Below are 22,326 nucleotides of genomic sequence, written 5' to 3'. Positions count from 1 at the left end.
AAAAAGAGAAATGTAAAAAGATTAGCTTCTCTAGTTTAAAATTATTAACGATTATTTCACGATTAATACAACTAACTGATGTATATTTTACCTGATGATATTGAATCCTTGTCAACACAATCCACAGCGATCACACGTAAATCACAAGAGTCCATAAAACATAAGCTGGGTAAACAAGTAAGGTAGAATCACTCCATAATCGTAAGCAGCACAGAGCAGAAACATATTCAGGATTAAAATGGAATCTTCTCATCAGTACCTACATATTTATTTAACGTTTACATTGGAGTCCACTATTATAATATGTATATATCCACTTTTACACATATCAAACTGACAACTTCTTCTTTTTTAATTTGACATGTCACTTACATCTATAAAACCAGATACTATTTAAAAGGTGGTTTTGTTATTATTATTATAAATAATTAATTAAATTCAGAAATAATGACGGGATACCCAAAACAAAAGCCAGGTTGTAAAGTACTAAGGTAACAATAACTTTACGACAAAAACAGCGAAATACAGAATTACCGACATCCAAAGAGTATAGTAACCTATGTGTGGGGTACACATAGGTTCCCTGACCGACATCGACAGTTTTGAAAACTCGACGTTGACAGTTTTCCGCCATATTTAATATTTCAATGAGGAATGTTTATTTTAAATATTTTTCAACAGGAATACTTTAGGTTATCAAAATATATGTGTATTTTTCTTCAATTATACAAATTATTCGTGTTTTTTAGATATAGTGTACATGAGATGGCCGAAAATGAAACATCTCCTTTTCATCATTATACGGATTAGTTAGAGTAGTTGCAATCTGTAGGAGATTTTTATATTTAAGAAAGTCTACTAGAGTTAAATTTACCAAATGGATTTCATCTCAAGAAATGTCAGAAGCTTTATTTATTTATTTATTTATTTATTTACATGCCAACAGCAACACACACAATACATTATATAGTACTTAAAAGTACACTATAGTAGTATTAATAATATAAGGTTCGTATGAGTGCCAATTATAGGCATGAACAACGTTTACATATTAGTCTGTATTTTTAACAGTGGGACAGTAATGGGTTGCTGATGATGATGATAAGTGCTACTTATGTGCTAAAATTTTATTTTTTAAAATAGATAATGTATCAAAGAAAATGTCGAATTCCTTATCTATATTGCATAGTCGGTTGTATTCGGCGCAAATTCGAGGAAGAGGGGAGTGTTTGAGGATGTTTGTTCTACACGCAGGAATGTGGAAAAGTTTACTAATGTGATGGCGTGGGTACCGAGAAGGAACGTTCAGTTTAACGTCGTTCAGTAGACTGTTGGAAACTATGACTCCACTCAAAAGTTTTTTGAGAAATAATATGTCTGCAAGTGCGCGACGTTTGTGTAGTGATGTCATTTTAAAGTGTTCTAGACGAATATCATAAGTTGCTCTGTGTGAAATATCAGCTGCATGGAACGCCAGGTGTCTTGTGAAAGATCGTTGGATGCTTTCTAAGCGCTGTGAATGTATACAGTATTGGGGATTCCAGACTACAGACGAATACTCAAGTTGACTCCTTACCAGAGCATTGTAAAGAATTATTTTTGTTTTTGGAGAAAAAAACCCTTTGGTGTTTCTTTTAATAAAACCCAGCATTCTGCCTGATTTTTTAATAACAGTATCAATATGAGATGTAAATTTGAGATGTGTATCTAGTGTTATGCCAAGATCTCGGATTTCAGTCACCTCAGACAAATTTTCACTACTTAGGATATATGAAGACTTAATAGGTTTGTGTTTTCTAGTATATTTTATATGGAAACATTTTTTTAAATTCATATTCATACCATTCTCTTCACACCACTTATTAATTCTGTCAAGATCATCTTGCACAAGCTGGACATCTTTTACGGTTTCCACTTGTCGGTAGATCTTTAAATCATCAGCAAAAATAGAGAATTTGCAATTTTTGATGGCTAATGTAATGTCATTTATAAAGACAGAGAACAAGATGGGGCCCAAGTGAGATCCCTGTGGAACTCCAGAGTCAGCGCAATACTCGCGTGATTTATATCCGTTAATTGCCACTACGAGAAGTCTTTTTGAAAGATATGAGTTGAACCAGTCCAACAGAGAATTTTGTACGCCAAATTTGCCTAACTTGTTTATTAAGAGATGATGATTCACTTTATCGAAAGCACTGGAAAAGTCTGTGTAGATGGCGTCAACTTGTTGGCCTTTGTCAATTTGCTTCGTTAGATAGGTGACGAGATACACTAGATTGGTTTGAGTAGAGCGTCCACTTCTAAAACCATGCTGGTGTTCGGAAAAAGCCCGATCTACGTGTCGCGTGACGATCGGACAAACTAGCGACTCAAATAGTTTTGAAAGACATGACAAAATTGAAATTGGTCGATAATTCTTTGTGTCGTGGATATCACCACGTTTAAAAATTGGAACAATTTTTGCTCTTTTCCATTCGTCAGGAAATACGCCGTCCTTTAGGGATCTATTAAAAATTATAGAGAGTGGTAGGGCGAGAGCAGACCCACATCGCTTTATTAAAACTGGAGGAATTTCATCAGGACCGGCTCCTTTGTAAATACTGAGCTTTTTGATGGCCCGTCGAACATCATTTTCGCTTATTACAATGCAGCATAAGTCGTTCGTAAGTTCCGTATAGCTTGATTTCATTAAATCTGATGACGTCTTGCCAAATACCGAAGAAAAGTTACAGGCAAAAAGTTCAGCGATGTCAGGAGCTGATTTTGCCACGCGATCGTCTAAATGCATTTCTGATGGAATTGTTGAGTCACCGTTTCGTCTATCCTTTATAAAACGCCAAAATATTTTAGGATTTTTTGCGATGTTAGATTCTATCATTGTCTTGTAACTTTTTAGACACATATTTTGTAATTTGTGACTACGTTCACGAAGAATTTCATATTCAAAATTATCGCGTGGGTTTTTATATTTACGATACTTTTTTCTCAATCTATTCTTTTCGGCAAGCAATCTAATAAGTGACCTGGTAAACCACGGTGGGAATTTTGTATTTCTAGGCTTGGATATTGGAGTATGCAACTCTATTACTTTAATAAGATGTTTGTACAAAATAGTGGTCATTTCGTTAACATTTGGAGATCTATCGAATTCAAGATTCCAGTTCACGTTGTTTAATTCTTGTATAATTTTAGTGTAGTCAGCTCTGAAATAATTATACCTAGGATATATACAGGGTTTTATGAATGTAGGTTTATGATCAAATAAGGAGATAAGGAGAGGAGGATGATGTGGGTCAAGTCTGCTTAATGTATTAGGCGATTGAGTAACATGCACTGTATTAAAATCAGAGAGTACAAGATCTAATAATTTGCCATTTGTATTTAATACACCATTCATTTGTTTTAAGTTATTAATAGATAAGAAATCGACAAAAGTATGTCCCAATTTACAGTTATAGTTACTCGGGACATAAGAGTCATCAACTAAGCGCCGCGACCAACTAATAAAACTTAAATTAAAGTCACCGATGATTATTGTTTGATCGGATTTTTCAATAACTTCATTTGCGTTGGTTAAGAACTGTTTGAGAGAATCCAAATTGACAGGTGGGGTTAGGTACACAACACATATTGATATAATTTGTACAGTATTGTTATTTCTTAATTCTATTGTCACCCACAGATCTTCTTCTTCCGATTCGTATTTAAGAAGGCGACATGACTGAATTTTTTTAGAAACAGCAATCATAACCCCCCCTCCGTCTTTTTTGGATTCCCTGTGACATTTTCTATCTTTACGTAAAACGACATAGCGCTTATCAATAAATTCACTATTTTCTATACAAGAGTTTAGCCATGTTTCTGTAAGTGCTATAATATCATATTCGTTAAGCAAGATATTTTTTAAAACATATTCAGTTTTAGTCCTCATTCCACGGACGTTTTGATAAAATATAGTTATAGCCATAATGAAATACTAAAACACCAAAAACTTAAAAGAGAAAATAATAATAATAAAAATATACTGCAAATAACAATTAAAACTAAGTTAAAAAATTTAGGCTCTCTATGTCTTTTACAAAAATAGCGGAGCTTTGTTCGTTTTTTCTTAGAAATATTCTTCCATCCCTCACCCACACGAATTTGTAGCCTATGTCTTTAGCTTTCATTCGCGTAGCGGCATGAAGACTTTTATTGGTGGGCGTGAGATGTTCCGCAACAAATACAGATACTTGTCGTCCGCCTATTCCGAGATGTCCAGAGTTGAGTTTGTTGTCGCTGTGTCTTCTGTTGTACTTAAACACAGAGGCAAGTAGTTCATCCCGACGGCGTTGGCTTCTTAGCTTAACAATTATAGAGCGGGGACGATTGTTTTCATTGTTTAGCTTACCGACACGAGTTATGTGTAAAATATCATTGTCGACAATCGGATTCTCTACCACACTGCCAAGTTGCTCTAAGATATTTGTCAGATTTTCAGATCTATGTTCCGGTATGCCGTTTATCTCTAAGTTGCTCGAACGAATATGTTGCTCTACCTGGCCTAATCTGTCATTTAACATCTTCACTTGCGTAGTCAGATTGTCATTTTTTGTTTCAAGATCACTTATAAGTGCATTTTTTTCATTCACGGATTTTATGAGGTCGTCATACTGTTTGCTAAGAAATGACAGAGACTCCTGGAAGTCAGATATATGACTAGTCAAACTCACCAGTTGCTGTGAGACAAGTTGTGTGATAATATCAGTAATATCTTGCCTTATTATTTTACGAAGACTGTCATGAGTAACGTAGGAATCAGTAATATCGGATTTTGACCGTTGTTTTTTGAGGCGTAGAGTCACATTGCTTTGTTCATCTGAGCTATGATGACGGTCTTCTTCAACTTCGACTGTAGGTAAATTTACTCGTACTGGAGTATTCGAGTTGTCAGTCTTCGGCTGTTTGCTACAGCATTCTTGACATCTCCAAGAGATACTTCGGTCCTGATTCATTAGTTGGTAGCGCTTTTTAGAAATGTTAGCACAAAGTAGGTCGTATCCATTATTGCACTGAGAACATACCATGTACTCTTTTTTGGGTAGATTGATACGACACCCAGAGCATATTTTTACAATGGAAGCCATATTACTATTAACGAATTAAGTATATTATTGTTTAAATTGAATATTTTTAAAAATTTTCTTGAGATTTAATTTTTTCGTGACACTGTCATGAATGACACAATCAATAGACTACGCTGGACCCATTAATATCCGTACATCGAAAGGAAGAGGTCATCACTCTCATAAAGGTTATATATGTCTCTTTAAATGTGTGTATTAAGAAATGTCAAGCACTGCACTTCAGAGAAGAATTGGAAAGTATAGTTAAGACGGGAAAGGTAAATAAGAAGAGTAAACTTACGTCATTAAATCCATTCATTGACAGGGCAGGAGTAATGCGTGTCGGTCGGCTACAGCTATCACAAGGTAGTGTAGACATGAAACATCCTATTTGCTACCGCATAAATCTTCACTCACTGAATTATTGGTTAGAGAGGCTCATGACAGAACTTTACATGGTGGACCACAATTGATGATGAATTATTTGCGTACTAAATATTGGATTATCCAAATGAAATCACTGGTTAAATTACATGTACGCAAATGTGTCAAGTGCGTTCGCCACGCCTCACGCACTAGCCAACAGCTGATGGATCAGCTCCCTGCCGCAAGAGTAACTGCGTGCCGACCTTTCTTGCGAACGGGGGTAGACTACGCTGGACCCATTAATATCCGTACATCGAAAGGAAGAGGTCATCACTCTCATAAAGGTTATATATGTCTCTTCGTTTGTATGGTGACACGTGCTGTTCATTTGGAGGCGGTAACTGATTTAACAGCTCAGGGTTTTCTCGCAGCCTTCAAACGCTTTGTAGCAAGACGAGGACATTGTGCCGAGTTATCGAGTGATAACGGTACGAATTTCGTGGGTGCAGCCAAGGAACTCAAGTCTTTGTTCGAGATCGAAAAATCAAGCGTAGCTACAGAGATTGCTGAAGCGCTTGCCATATGTGGGACTAATTGGCACTTTATTCCACCACGTGCCCCCAATTTTGGAGGATTATGGGAGGCTGGAATAAAGTCTACCAAACACCACCTCAGAAGGGTAGTTGGCGATACCACATTGACTTTTGAGGAACTTACCACAGTTTTAGCTCAAATTGAGGCTTGTCTCAATTCGAGACCTATTTCGCAGCTTCCTGATAACCCTGAGGACCCATCGCCCTTAACACCTGGGCATTTCTTAATCGGAGAGCCGCTTGTTCTTGCACCAGAAACTAACTATGAGCAATCAAACATCAGCTGTCTGCGGAGGTGGCAATTGACTCAAAAAATGGTACAGCATTTTTGGAGACGATGGTCTGCTGAGTACCTTACACACTTTTTACAGCGACACAAATGGGCACACATACAACCCGAGCCAAAAATAGGGGATGTAGTGTTAGTAAAAGAAGATGATTTGCCCCCGGCCAGGTGGTTGTTCGGGATACTAATAGATAAGCATCCGGGTGTGGACAAGATCACGCGAGTAGTTAGTCTCCGTTGTAATGGTAAGATTATTAAAAGACCAACCTCAAAATTATGTATTCTTCCAGTAGTAAAATAAGTTTAAGAGTTAAGTTAAGAGATTATTTATTGTGTAAAAATTGGAGAAATGTAAACAGTATGGTGAAAAATAGTAAAGCATTTTTTAAGTTTAAATATTAAATTATTAGCGTAATTCAGTTTAATAGTTTGTGATATTCGATTATGGACATTCTGTCCATGGAGGGCGGTATGTTTAGAATAACAAGGTAGCTAGCTCGGTGAACAGATGGCGTTGTACGAATTTAGCTTATATTCTAAATCACGCTGTTGAGATTATTTGGCGGAACTATAAGGGTCTCCGGTTAGTTCCGCCAGGCAATGAGCTCTCAGTCGAATAAACCATATTCGCTAAAGTGGCGGTTTTATTCGGGGGGAATTTTTGGGAGCCATCTGTATAGCTTGTATGTTATATATTATAATGGGAGGCACATTGTTCATTGTGTAACACTGATTTTTAGATGTAATTTTGTAATGTAAAACTAGGAGTATTAGTTATACCTTTATGATTCAGTAATAACTTAAGAGTTAATGTATGAGGCTCACAATGAAAACCACGTCTCGGCACTGAATGTAATAATTAGCAACACACGAACATTTTCGACTTCAGGTTTTGAGGTATATTGGATGCGAAGGTGTTACACACTTTTCCGAACGCTGTTCTGATATTAGTATAGGATATAACCTGTCCCTATAGTTTCGGGACCAGAATAGTACTACGGTATCCTCTGCTTGTCATAAGAGGCGATTAAAAGGGGCTACATTTGAGTAAAAGGTTGCGGGTGGCAAGAATGTGAGCTCGAATCGCCCGGCCAGTGACCTCGGGAAGGACAGTATGTATGGTTGCATATGGTTGTGTATACCGGACGGTGCGGTGATATGACCTCACCTGGGCGGAGCCCGAAGGGGCAGTGCGCTGAGAGGATTCCGGTTGCGTTCCTTTAGTGATCTCGGAGTCCTCTACGCAGCGGTGAAGGCGGCCACCGCGAGGTTTTAGTACGGTATGGTGTGTAGTGTGGTCGTTCAGCGCGATGTTAGTGTAGGCTCCAACCTGCAGAAGGTCCGGCGGCAGACGTCGCAGCGGTGGTGGTCGGGGCGCGCGGGGGGCGCCACGCTGACGGCCTGTCCGGCGTGCAGCCGCAGGATGTGCTTGTTGAGCGAGATGGCGTGCGCGAACCGCGCGCCGCACGTGGCGCACGCGTGCGAGCGCTCCACCAGCGCGCACGAGCCGCGGTGACGCGCCGCGCCGCGCAACGACAGAAACACCTGCAATACAAACACACACACACACCACGTTATGCAAATAAAACTATACTCTGATTCATAATTAGGTGTCCAAAATGTAAACAAAGGTGTTGACCTATCAAGAAAATACGTTAGAAATGGTAGTTTTTATTTTTGTCGATATTTAAAGCAATACAACAATAATAAAATAATAATCTAAATAAATTAAGATTAATTCACATTTTCTAATATTTATATCACCTCAATTTCGTTCCATACAGTAATAATAATAAAAAACAAAGTTTATGGTAGAAAATTAAAATGTGATAATGGTAACACAATCGGAATCCAAGACATTTCTTGTGCTGTCATTTTTAAGTTTCGTAACTGATATTATTCATTTTCGTGATTGTAATCAAACTCTAATGTTTTCTCGTTTACATAATGCGTTTGTTAAATTGTGTATATTTGTTAAATTTTCGTTTTTTGTTGAGTTTGTTAAAGTTTGTGTTTCTTGTAATTTTGACAGTGACATTTCTTTGTTTACATTTTGGCTACCTAATTATGAATCAGACTATAGTGTATATTTAGTGCTTCGCGAGCGGTATATTTAGTGCTACGCGAATATTCTGTATGAAAGCTCAATCAAAAATCCACAAACATTATTAATTCAAAATAGAGTTTTTTACAGTATTCTATTTTTGGTTTACAAAAACTATCAATATTCAACAGTTTTTACTATCAGGTGGACGAAGCCGGGATCGTTTTTCAAAATTGACATCTTAATTCTTGCTCACATAAACGTGACAAACAACGTAAAAGTGATGGGCGCGCAACGACTTATTTCTAAGGTATCTTTCAACATGTAGGCTAACGTTCACTAGATGGCACCAAATGTACTATTTATGAACACTTTCGCCCTGTTTTCACCATAAACAAAACATTTTCGAAAAAAAATATCATAACTTTAATCTTAGTCAAGTATCAAGCAAATTACGTCAATTAACATATCGATACCTTAATTCGCAAATCAGCCAACTCCACTTTTTTTTCAAATGTTTTTTTTTTATTTTGATAATAAATGGCGTTGAACTAAATCAAGGGTATCGATATGATGACTGGCCTTATGACAGTGTCCGCAGCGCAGCGACTGTTCGGGGTGTTCGGTGTCGCGGTGGTGCGCCAGCGCGGCGGCCGACGGGAACACGCCCCCGCACGCCGCGCACATCTCCACCACACCCTCGCCGTCCTGCGCACACACCATATAAAACGGTAAAAACTTCTTTTTAACGTTTTAATTTTAAAATCAATTAAATGACATTAAAAAGCGACACATGACCACAAAGAAAACTACATACACTCGCATAATAATAGGATACAACCTTATTCTCTTAACGTTTATTTTTTTAAAGCCGCACTTGTTGTTTTTTTTCAATTTACACTTCTATTAACAAAGACTTTTAAAAAAATGTAAACATAATTGCAGTATAAAATTATTTAACAAAAAATACAACCGACTTCTATGTCACTACAAAGTAAAAAATAATTGAATAAATGTTGGTTTAGTACATATTTCTGAAGTCGGCGCTCATATTAGACACGCTGTTTACATCGTTATCCAACTAAATATATTGAGCTATTAAACACAAGCCAAGTTAACAAATTCCTGGTTTACTTCATAGTGCAAACTGCTTCGAGAGTAACCGACAAAAGCAAAATTAACAACGAAATCTTGAAAACATACTTTATTTACACCCTTGAAACATGGGAGACAATTTAGAAACCTAATTCAAATGCTAAAATAAAGAAAAGAAAGGAGATTCTTAAAGCGTTAATGACGTCTTACGCGTGGGCAAACTTTGGCGAACTTTCAGACGGTACGCAGCCGCCAAAAACAAGGCGCGGAAGGCCTCGGAAAAATGATAAGATTATCGAATTACCAGGCCTATACGAAAATATCACACCAGTACCGATGGAAATAGAAAACACATTTGGAAATCCATCTACTGTGTCATCCGGTCAAAATAGAGAGGTACCTATTATTTTTCTCTTATCACGACACATATTTTTTACAAAACGTTTCATATCCTCTTATATTATTATGTTATTTTCAAAAAACTGTCTCGGAATCATTTCCCATCACTTCTTTTACGGCAAAGCTTAAGACTTTCCCTATTATCTGTGTTCCGAAAGTCAAAGCAATTGTCCATCCATAACATGAAAATACTGCTAGATATTTCTTTATATGGCAGTATCTTACCAATACCGAGTCTTGTTAATATTGTTCATCATCATTAACCTATTATTGTCTCACTGCTAGGCACGGATCTCCTCTCAGAGTGAGAAGGATTAGGCCATAGACCACCGCGCTAACCAAGTGGGACCCTACAGATTTTTATGGAAACAGACCACTGTCCAGACATAATGTAAGTTAATGTTTAAGTAAAACTAAAGTTTTTTTCCTATGATACGGAATAAAAAAATCATAGTAGAACGGAATTATTACTTAGAACGGAATAAAATAATGTGTTAATTTTCAGACACCCTTTTACAAATGCTTATCAGTACCAACCACCATGTCGAACACGGCCGAATATGTACCCTAACATACAACACGTAAGTGTAAATTATAGGAATAAAGTAGCAATTATTATGTATGTATGTATAAAAACAAACAGCCCGACTGCTTCAAAACATGGCATATGACACTCCAACAGTTAAGACGAAGCCTCATTACTTAAAATCCGTCAAGCCGTTTGGGCTGAAGAATTGGGAAAGAATGAGATATACATACATACGAGATACATTTTCTCGCAAAACATTATCATTCGCAGTCGGGTAAAAGAAATATATTTGTTATCCAGGTCGCTCCCATTAACAACAAATATCTTTCAGTCAGAGAAACAAATACTAAGTATATTTAAATTCCGTAGTAATGTATTGTTGGTTAATGAACTTACATAGTTGACACTGGGAAAGGGAATTTATTAGGATTTATTTTCAGTTTCCCCCAACTGATACAACACCACCGTACCAATCAAATTTCCCGCCGAATTCATAATCTAAAATTCATCTAAAATAAAGAAAAGAAAGGAGATTCTTAAAGCGTTAATGACGTCTTACGCGTGGGCAAACTTTGGCGAACTTTCAGACGGTACGCAGCCGCCAAAAACAAGGCGCGGAAGGCCTCGGAAAAATGATAAGATTATCGAATTACCAGGCCTATACGAAAATATCACACCAGTACCGATGGAAATAGAAAACACATTTGGAAATCCATCTACAGTGTCATCCGGTCAAAATAGAGAGGTACCTATTATTTTTCTCTTATCACGACACATATTTTTTACAAAACGTTTCATATCCTCTTATATTATTATGTTATTTTCAAAAAACTGTCTCGGAATCATTTCCCATCACTTCTTTTACGGCAAAGCTTAAGACTTTCCCTATTATCTGTGTTCCGAAAGTCAAAGCAATTGTCCATCCATAACATGAAAATACTGCTAGATATTTCTTTATATGGCAGTACCTTACCAATACCGAGTCTTGTTAATATTGTTCATCATCATTAACCTATTATTGTCTCACTGCTAGGCACGGATCTCCTCTCAGAGTGAGAAGGATTAGGCCATAGACCACCGCGCTAACCAAGTGGGACCCTACAGATTTTTATGGAAACAGACCACTGTCCAGACATAATGTAAGTTAATGTTTAAGTAAAACTAAAGTTTTTTTCCTATGATACGGAATAAAAAAATCATAGTAGAACGGAATTATTACTTAGAACGGAATAAAATAATGTGTTAATTTTCAGACACCCTTTTACAAATGCTTATCAGTACCAACCACCATGTCGAACACGGCCGAATATGTACCCTAACATACAACACGTAAGTGTAAATTATAGGAATAAAGTAGCAATTATTATGTATGTATGTATAAAAACAAACAGCCCGACTGCTTCAAAACATGGCATATGACACTCCAACAGTTAAGACGAAGCCTCATTACTTAAAATCCGTCAAGCCGTTTGGGCTGAAGAATTGGGAAAGAATGAGATATACATACATACGAGATACATTTTCTCGCAAAACATTATCATTCGCAGTCGGGTAAAAGAAATATATTTGTTATCCAGGTCGCTCCCATTAACAACAAATATCTTTCAGTCAGAGAAACAAATACTAAGTATATTTAAATTCCGTAGTAATGTATTGTTGGTTAATGAACTTACATAGTTGACACTGGGAAAGGGAATTTATTAGGATTTATTTTCAGTTTCCCCCAACTGATACAACACCACCGTACCAATCAAATTTCCCGCCGAATTCATAATCTAAAATTCATCTAAAATAAAGAAAAGAAAGGAGATTCTTAAAGCGTTAATGACGTCTTACGCGTGGGCAAACTTTGGCGAACTTTCAGACGGTACGCAGCCGCCAAAAACAAGGCGCGGAAGGCCTCGGAAAAATGATAAGATTATCGAATTACCAGGCCTATACGAAAATATCACACCAGTACCGATGGAAATAGAAAACACATTTGGAAATCCATCTACAGTGTCATCCGGTCAAAATAGAGAGGTACCTATTATTTTTCTCTTATCACGACACATATTTTTTACAAAACGTTTCATATCCTCTTATATTATTATGTTATTTTCAAAAAACTGTCTCGGAATCATTTCCCATCACTTCTTTTACGGCAAAGCTTAAGACTTTCCCTATTATCTGTGTTCCGAAAGTCAAAGCAATTGTCCATCCATAACATGAAAATACTGCTAGATATTTCTTTATATGGCAGTACCTTACCAATACCGAGTCTTGTTAATATTGTTCATCATCATTAACCTATTATTGTCTCACTGCTAGGCACGGATCTCCTCTCAGAGTGAGAAGGATTAGGCCATAGACCACCGCGCTAACCAAGTGGGACCCTACAGATTTTTATGGAAACAGACCACTGTCCAGACATAATGTAAGTTAATGTTTAAGTAAAACTAAAGTTTTTTTCCTATGATACGGAATAAAAAAATCATAGTAGAACGGAATTATTACTTAGAACGGAATAAAATAATGTGTTAATTTTCAGACACCCTTTTACAAATGCTTATCAGTACCAACCACCATGTCGAACACGGCCGAATATGTACCCTAACATACAACACGTAAGTGTAAATTATAGGAATAAAGTAGCAATTATTATGTATGTATGTATAAAAACAAACAGCCCGACTGCTTCAAAACATGGCATATGACACTCCAACAGTTAAGACGAAGCCTCATTACTTAAAATCCGTCAAGCCGTTTGGGCTGAAGAATTGGGAAAGAATGAGATATACATACATACGAGATACATTTTCTCGCAAAACATTATCATTCGCAGTCGGGTAAAAGAAATATATTTGTTATCCAGGTCGCTCCCATTAACAACAAATATCTTTCAGTCAGAGAAACAAATACTAAGTATATTTAAATTCCGTAGTAATGTATTGTTGGTTAATGAACTTACATAGTTGACACTGGGAAAGGGAATTTATTAGGATTTATTTTCAGTTTCCCCCAACTGATACAACACCACCGTACCAATCAAATTTCCCGCCGAATTCATAATCTAAAATTCATCTAAAATAAAGAAAAGAAAGGAGATTCTTAAAGCGTTAATGACGTCTTACGCGTGGGCAAACTTTGGCGAACTTTCAGACGGTACGCAGCCGCCAAAAACAAGGCGCGGAAGGCCTCGGAAAAATGATAAGATTATCGAATTACCAGGCCTATACGAAAATATCACACCAGTACCGATGGAAATAGAAAACACATTTGGAAATCCATCTACAGTGTCATCCGGTCAAAATAGAGAGGTACCTATTATTTTTCTCTTATCACGACACATATTTTTTACAAAACGTTTCATATCCTCTTATATTATTATGTTATTTTCAAAAAACTGTCTCGGAATCATTTCCCATCACTTCTTTTACGGCAAAGCTTAAGACTTTCCCTATTATCTGTGTTCCGAAAGTCAAAGCAATTGTCCATCCATAACATGAAAATACTGCTAGATATTTCTTTATATGGCAGTACCTTACCAATACCGAGTCTTGTTAATATTGTTCATCATCATTAACCTATTATTGTCTCACTGCTAGGCACGGATCTCCTCTCAGAGTGAGAAGGATTAGGCCATAGCCCACCGCGCTAACCAAGTGGGACCCTACAGATTTTTATGGAAACAGACCACTGTCCAGACATAATGTAAGTTAATGTTTAAGTAAAACTAAAGTTTTTTTCCTATGATACGGAATAAAAAAATCATAGTAGAACGGAATTATTACTTAGAACGGAATAAAATAATGTGTTAATTTTCAGACACCCTTTTACAAATGCTTATCAGTACCAACCACCATGTCGAACACGGCCGAATATGTACCCTAACATACAACACGTAAGTGTAAATTATAGGAATAAAGTAGCAATTATTATGTATGTATGTATAAAAACAAACAGCCCGACTGCTTCAAAACATGGCATATGACACTCCAACAGTTAAGACGAAGCCTCATTACTTAAAATCCGTCAAGCCGTTTGGGCTGAAGAATTGGGAAAGAATGAGATATACATACATACGAGATACATTTTCTCGCAAAACATTATCATTCGCAGTCGGGTAAAAGAAATATATTTGTTATCCAGGTCGCTCCCATTAACAACAAATATCTTTCAGTCAGAGAAACAAATACTAAGTATATTTAAATTCCGTAGTAATGTATTGTTGGTTAATGAACTTACATAGTTGACACTGGGAAAGGGAATTTATTAGGATTTATTTTCAGTTTCCCCCAACTGATACAACACCACCGTACCAATCAAATTTCCCGCCGAATTCATAATCTAAAATTCATCTAAAATAAAGAAAAGAAAGGAGATTCTTAAAGCGTTAATGACGTCTTACGCGTGGGCAAACTTTGGCGAACTTTCAGACGGTACGCAGCCGCCAAAAACAAGGCGCGGAAGGCCTCGGAAAAATGATAAGATTATCGAATTACCAGGCCTATACGAAAATATCACACCAGTACCGATGGAAATAGAAAACACATTTGGAAATCCATCTACAGTGTCATCCGGTCAAAATAGAGAGGTACCTATTATTTTTCTCTTATCACGACACATATTTTTTACAAAACGTTTCATATCCTCTTATATTATTATGTTATTTTCAAAAAACTGTCTCGGAATCATTTCCCATCACTTCTTTTACGGCAAAGCTTAAGACTTTCCCTATTATCTGTGTTCCGAAAGTCAAAGCAATTGTCCATCCATAACATGAAAATACTGCTAGATATTTCTTTATATGGCAGTACCTTACCAATACCGAGTCTTGTTAATATTGTTCATCATCATTAACCTATTATTGTCTCACTGCTAGGCACGGATCTCCTCTCAGAGTGAGAAGGATTAGGCCATAGACCACCGCGCTAACCAAGTGGGACCCTACAGATTTTTATGGAAACAGACCACTGTCCAGACATAATGTAAGTTAATGTTTAAGTAAAACTAAAGTTTTTTTCCTATGATACGGAATAAAAAAATCATAGTAGAACGGAATTATTACTTAGAACGGAATAAAATAATGTGTTAATTTTCAGACACCCTTTTACAAATGCTTATCAGTACCAACCACCATGTCGAACACGGCCGAATATGTACCCTAACATACAACACGTAAGTGTAAATTATAGGAATAAAGTAGCAATTATTATGTATGTATGTATAAAAACAAACAGCCCGACTGCTTCAAAACATGGCATATGACACTCCAACAGTTAAGACGAAGCCTCATTACTTAAAATCCGTCAAGCCGTTTGGGCTGAAGAATTGGGAAAGAATGAGATATACATACATACGAGATACATTTTCTCGCAAAACATTATCATTCGCAGTCGGGTAAAAGAAATATATTTGTTATCCAGGTCGCTCCCATTAACAACAAATATCTTTCAGTCAGAGAAACAAATACTAAGTATATTTAAATTCCGTAGTAATGTATTGTTGGTTAATGAACTTACATAGTTGACACTGGGAAAGGGAATTTATTAGGATTTATTTTCAGTTTCCCCCAACTGATACAACACCACCGTACCAATCAAATTTCCCGCCGAATTCATAATCTAAAATTCATCTAAAATAAAGAAAAGAAAGGAGATTCTTAAAGCGTTAATGACGTCTTACGCGTGGGCAAACTTTGGCGAACTTTCAGACGGTACGCAGCCGCCAAAAACAAGGCGCGGAAGGCCTCGGAAAAATGATAAGATTATCGAATTACCAGGCCTATACGAAAATATCACACCAGTACCGATGGAAATAGAAAACACATTTGGAAATCCATCTACAGTGTCATCCGGTCAAAATAGAGAGGTACCTATTATTTTTCTCTTATCACGACACATATTTTTTACAAAACGTTTCATATCCTCTTATATTATTATGTTATTTTCAAAAAACTGTCTCGGAATCATTTCCCATCACTTCTTTTACGGCAAAGCTTAAGACTTTCCCTATTATCTGTGTTCCGAAAGTCAAAGCAATTGTCCATCCATAACATGAAAATACTGCTAGATATTTCTTTATATGGCAGTACCTTACCAATACCGAGTCTTGTTAATATTGTTCATCATCATTAACCTATTATTGTCTCACTGCTAGGCACGGATCTCCTCTCAGAGTGAGAAGGATTAGGCCATAGACCACCGCGCTAACCAAGTGGGACCCTACAGATTTTTATGGAAACAGACCACTGTCCAGACATAATGTAAGTTAATGTTTAAGTAAAACTAAAGTTTTTTTCCTATGATACGGAATAAAAAAATCATAGTAGAACGGAATTATTACTTAGAACGGAATAAAATAATGTGTTAATTTTCAGACACCCTTTTACAAATGCTTATCAGTACCAACCACCATGTCGAACACGGCCGAATATGTACCCTAACATACAACACGTAAGTGTAAATTATAGGAATAAAGTAGCAATTATTATGTATGTATGTATAAAAACAAACAGCCCGACTGCTTCAAAACATGGCATATGACACTCCAACAGTTAAGACGAAGCCTCATTACTTAAAATCCGTCAAGCCGTTTGGGCTGAAGAATTGGGAAAGAATGAGATATACATACATACGAGATACATTTTCTCGCAAAACATTATCATTCGCAGTCGGGTAAAAGAAATATATTTGTTATCCAGGTCGCTCCCATTAACAACAAATATCTTTCAGTCAGAGAAACAAATACTAAGTATATTTAAATTCCGTAGTAATGTATTGTTGGTTAATGAACTTACATAGTTGACACTGGGAAAGGGAATTTATTAGGATTTATTTTCAGTTTCCCCCAACTGATACAACACCACCGTACCAATCAAATTTCCCGCCGAATTCATAATCTAAAATTCATCTAAAATAAAGAAAAGAAAGGAGATTCTTAAAGCGTTAATGACGTCTTACGCGTGGGCAAACTTTGGCGAACTTTCAGACGGTACGCAGCCGCCAAAAACAAGGCGCGGAAGGCCTCGGAAAAATGATAAGATTATCGAATTACCAGGCCTATACGAAAATATCACACCAGTACCGATGGAAATAGAAAACACATTTGGAAATCCATCTACAGTGTCATCCGGTCAAAATAGAGAGGTACCTATTATTTTTCTCTTATCACGACACATATTTTTTACAAAACGTTTCATATCCTCTTATATTATTATGTTATTTTCAAAAAACTGTCTCGGAATCATTTCCCATCACTTCTTTTACGGCAAAGCTTAAGACTTTCCCTATTATCTGTGTTCCGAAAGTCAAAGCAATTGTCCATCCATAACATGAAAATACTGCTAGATATTTCTTTATATGGCAGTACCTTACCAATACCGAGTCTTGTTAATATTGTTCATCATCATTAACCTATTATTGTCTCACTGCTAGGCACGGATCTCCTCTCAGAGTGAGAAGGATTAGGCCATAGACCACCGCGCTAACCAAGTGGGACCCTACAGATTTTTATGGAAACAGACCACTGTCCAGACATAATGTAAGTTAATGTTTAAGTAAAACTAAAGTTTTTTTCCTATGATACGGAATAAAAAAATCATAGTAGAACGGAATTATTACTTAGAACGGAATAAAATAATGTGTTAATTTTCAGACACCCTTTTACAAATGCTTATCAGTACCAACCACCATGTCGAACACGGCCGAATATGTACCCTAACATACAACACGTAAGTGTAAATTATAGGAATAAAGTAGCAATTATTATGTATGTATGTATAAAAACAAACAGCCCGACTGCTTCAAAACATGGCATATGACACTCCAACAGTTAAGACGAAGCCTCATTACTTAAAATCCGTCAAGCCGTTTGGGCTGAAGAATTGGGAAAGAATGAGATATACATACATACGAGATACATTTTCTCGCAAAACATTATCATTCGCAGTCGGGTAAAAGAAATATATTTGTTATCCAGGTCGCTCCCATTAACAACAAATATCTTTCAGTCAGAGAAACAAATACTAAGTATATTTAAATTCCGTAGTAATGTATTGTTGGTTAATGAACTTACATAGTTGACACTGGGAAAGGGAATTTATTAGGATTTATTTTCAGTTTCCCCCAACTGATACAACACCACCGTACCAATCAAATTTCCCGCCGAATTCATAATCTAAAATTCATCTAAAATAAAGAAAAGAAAGGAGATTCTTAAAGCGTTAATGACGTCTTACGCGTGGGCAAACTTTGGCGAACTTTCAGACGGTACGCAGCCGCCAAAAACAAGGCGCGGAAGGCCTCGGAAAAATGATAAGATTATCGAATTACCAGGCCTATACGAAAATATCACACCAGTACCGATGGAAATAGAAAACACATTTGGAAATCCATCTACAGTGTCATCCGGTCAAAATAGAGAGGTACCTATTATTTTTCTCTTATCACGACACATATTTTTTACAAAACGTTTCATATCCTCTTATATTATTATGTTATTTTCAAAAAACTGTCTCGGAATCATTTCCCATCACTTCTTTTACGGCAAAGCTTAAGACTTTCCCTATTATCTGTGTTCCGAAAGTCAAAGCAATTGTCCATCCATAACATGAAAATACTGCTAGATATTTCTTTATATGGCAGTACCTTACCAATACCGAGTCTTGTTAATATTGTTCATCATCATTAACCTATTATTGTCTAGCGATGCGCGATTGTTACTAAAAACAATCGAATTATTCGATTGTTATTGTGTTCGATTGTATTCGAATAACTATCGAAATTCTTCGATTGTATTCGAATAACTATCGAACAATCGAAATTGTTCGATTGTTGGGCGATTGTTCGATTGTTAGTCGATTGTTCGATTGTTCGTCGATTGTTCGATTGTTCGATTGTTCGATAGTTCGATTGTTCGATAGTTCGATTGTTGGTCGATTGTTCGATTGTTCGTCGATTGTTCGATTGTTGGTCGATTGTTTAGTACACGCAAAACTAGTAACAGCGCAGTCAAGCGATACGCGACTGTTACGTAAAAATAGAACTATCGAAGCTATTTGGTTGTTGGTCAATTATTTAGTATACACAAAGCTACTAGCAGCGAGGAGCCCCTAATTTCTGTGTTTAAGAAATCTGAGTCAGTCTTATATATTTGGTGGGGGAAGCGCACGTGCGTCGTGCACCCTTCCGCTGCTTCGTTGCATTCCGTTATTTAATGGTGCGTCCACACCTTGCTTCTCGCGCAGCTCACTGCGCCTCGTGGCCACACACTCACACCCTACTCGCATTGTTAACATTATTTTTCTTCAAAGATATAGTATTTCACCGATTAATTTTAATGTAACTATGAGGACATCATTTTTTGTGATAACTTTTATCTATAATATACGCTAAAAAGACATTTTATATTTTCTGATGATCTTTTTCTATAATATGCGCTATGAAGACGTATATTATATTTTTTAGATGACCTCTTTTTGAAAACGTTGTCATGAAACAAACTTAGGGGATGACTACGACATCTGGATTATCGATGATACTCCATAGTATTTGATACAAAATGATGTATGGTATAATTATTTCTCAACAATATATAGTACAATTGACTAAAATGTAATACAATACTTTACATTTTCCAACCAGTGGCAAGTGACGATAGCTTTGCAACACGACGCACCTGCACATTGTCCTGAGCACACGTATGTGGCCGCGCGGTATAATTTGTATTCGGTCGTCGATTGTTATTCCAAGGTCGATTTTTATTCGTACGTCGATTGTTATTTCAAGGTCGATTTTTATTCGAACGTCGATTGTTATTCGTACGTCGATTGTTATTCGTTCGTCGATTGTTATTCGTACGTCGATTGTTATTCGAACGTCGATTGTTATTCGTACGTCGATTGTTATTCGTACGTCGATTGTTATTCGTACGTCGATTGTTATTCGAACGTCGATTGTTATTCGAACGTCGATTGTTATTCGATTGTTTTTTGTTACTACGAATAAATCGACAATCGATTGTTGATTCCGTCGATTGTCAATTTATTCGATTGTTTTTTTTAGAACAATCGCCCTTCGCTATTATTGTCTCACTGCTAGGCACGGATCTCCTCTCAGAGTGAGAAGGATTAGGCCATAGACCACCGCGCTAACCAAGTGGGACCCTACAGATTTTTATGGAAACAGACCACTGTCCAGACATAATGTAAGTTAATGTTTAAGTAAAACTAAAGTTTTTTTCCTATGATACGGAATAAAAAAATCATAGTAGAACGGAATTATTACTTAGAACGGAATAAAATAATGTGTTAATTTTCAGACACCCTTTTACAAATGCTTATCAGTACCAACCACCATGTCGAACACGGCCGAATATGTACCCTAACATACAACACGTAAGTGTAAATTATAGGAATAAAGTAGCAATTATTATGTATGTATGTATAAAAACAAACAGCCCGACTGCTTCAAAACATGGCATATGACACTCCAACAGTTAAGACGAAGCCTCATTACTTAAAATCCGTCAAGCCGTTTGGGCTGAAGAATTGGGAAAGAATGAGATATACATACATACGAGATACATTTTCTCGCAAAACATTATCATTCGCAGTCGGGTAAAAGAAATATATTTGTTATCCAGGTCGCTCCCATTAACAACAAATATCTTTCAGTCAGAGAAACAAATACTAAGTATATTTAAATTCCGTAGTAATGTATTGTTGGTTAATGAACTTACATAGTTGACACTGGGAAAGGGAATTTATTAGGATTTATTTTCAGTTTCCCCCAACTGATACAACACCACCGTACCAATCAAATTTCCCGCCGAATTCATAATCTAAAATTCATCTAAAATAAAGAAAAGAAAGGAGATTCTTAAAGCGTTAATGACGTCTTACGCGTGGGCAAACTTTGGCGAACTTTCAGACGGTACGCAGCCGCCAAAAACAAGGCGCGGAAGGCCTCGGAAAAATGATAAGATTATCGAATTACCAGGCCTATACGAAAATATCACACCAGTACCGATGGAAATAGAAAACACATTTGGAAATCCATCTACAGTGTCATCCGGTCAAAATAGAGAGGTACCTATTATTTTTCTCTTATCACGACACATATTTTTTACAAAACGTTTCATATCCTCTTATATTATTATGTTATTTTCAAAAAACTGTCTCGGAATCATTTCCCATCACTTCTTTTACGGCAAAGCTTAAGACTTTCCCTATTATCTGTGTTCCGAAAGTCAAAGCAATTGTCCATCCATAACATGAAAATACTGCTAGATATTTCTTTATATGGCAGTACCTTACCAATACCGAGTCTTGTTAATATTGTTCATCATCATTAACCTATTATTGTCTCACTGCTAGGCACGGATCTCCTCTCAGAGTGAGAAGGATTAGGCCATAGACCACCGCGCTAACCAAGTGGGACCCTACAGATTTTTATGGAAACAGACCACTGTCCAGACATAATGTAAGTTAATGTTTAAGTAAAACTAAAGTTTTTTTCCTATGATACGGAATAAAAAAATCATAGTAGAACGGAATTATTACTTAGAACGGAATAAAATAATGTGTTAATTTTCAGACACCCTTTTACAAATGCTTATCAGTACCAACCACCATGTCGAACACGGCCGAATATGTACCCTAACATACAACACGTAAGTGTAAATTATAGGAATAAAGTAGCAATTATTATGTATGTATGTATAAAAACAAACAGCCCGACTGCTTCAAAACATGGCATATGACACTCCAACAGTTAAGACGAAGCCTCATTACTTAAAATCCGTCAAGCCGTTTGGGCTGAAGAATTGGGAAAGAATGAGATATACATACATACGAGATACATTTTCTCGCAAAACATTATCATTCGCAGTCGGGTAAAAGAAATATATTTGTTATCCAGGTCGCT

At 36.6% G+C, this 22,326-nt stretch overlaps 1 protein-coding gene across 1 annotated transcript in view; it reads right to left on the bottom strand.

The window, feature by feature from the left end:
• The window catches only part of LOC140743187 (uncharacterized), a 109,010-nt gene that overhangs the window by 18,116 nt on the left and 68,568 nt on the right, over positions 1–22,326 (bottom strand). The window contains exons 8-9 of the mRNA XM_073074243.1: positions 8,977–9,102; positions 7,681–7,895 (exon numbers count right to left, since the gene is read on the bottom strand). Coding sequence (XP_072930344.1) covers positions 7,681–7,895; positions 8,977–9,102 — 341 coding nt within the window. The remainder of the gene's footprint in view (positions 1–7,680; positions 7,896–8,976; positions 9,103–22,326) is intronic.

This window comes from Epargyreus clarus, unplaced genomic scaffold, assembly GCF_041222505.1.
Source record: "Epargyreus clarus isolate Ecla_fem2 unplaced genomic scaffold, WU_Ecla_fem_2.2 ptg000007l, whole genome shotgun sequence".
NCBI classification, from domain to species: domain Eukaryota; kingdom Metazoa; phylum Arthropoda; class Insecta; order Lepidoptera; family Hesperiidae; genus Epargyreus; species Epargyreus clarus.
Note: the sequence above shows the minus strand (reverse complement) of the source record. Positions and strands in the feature narration are given on the sequence as shown.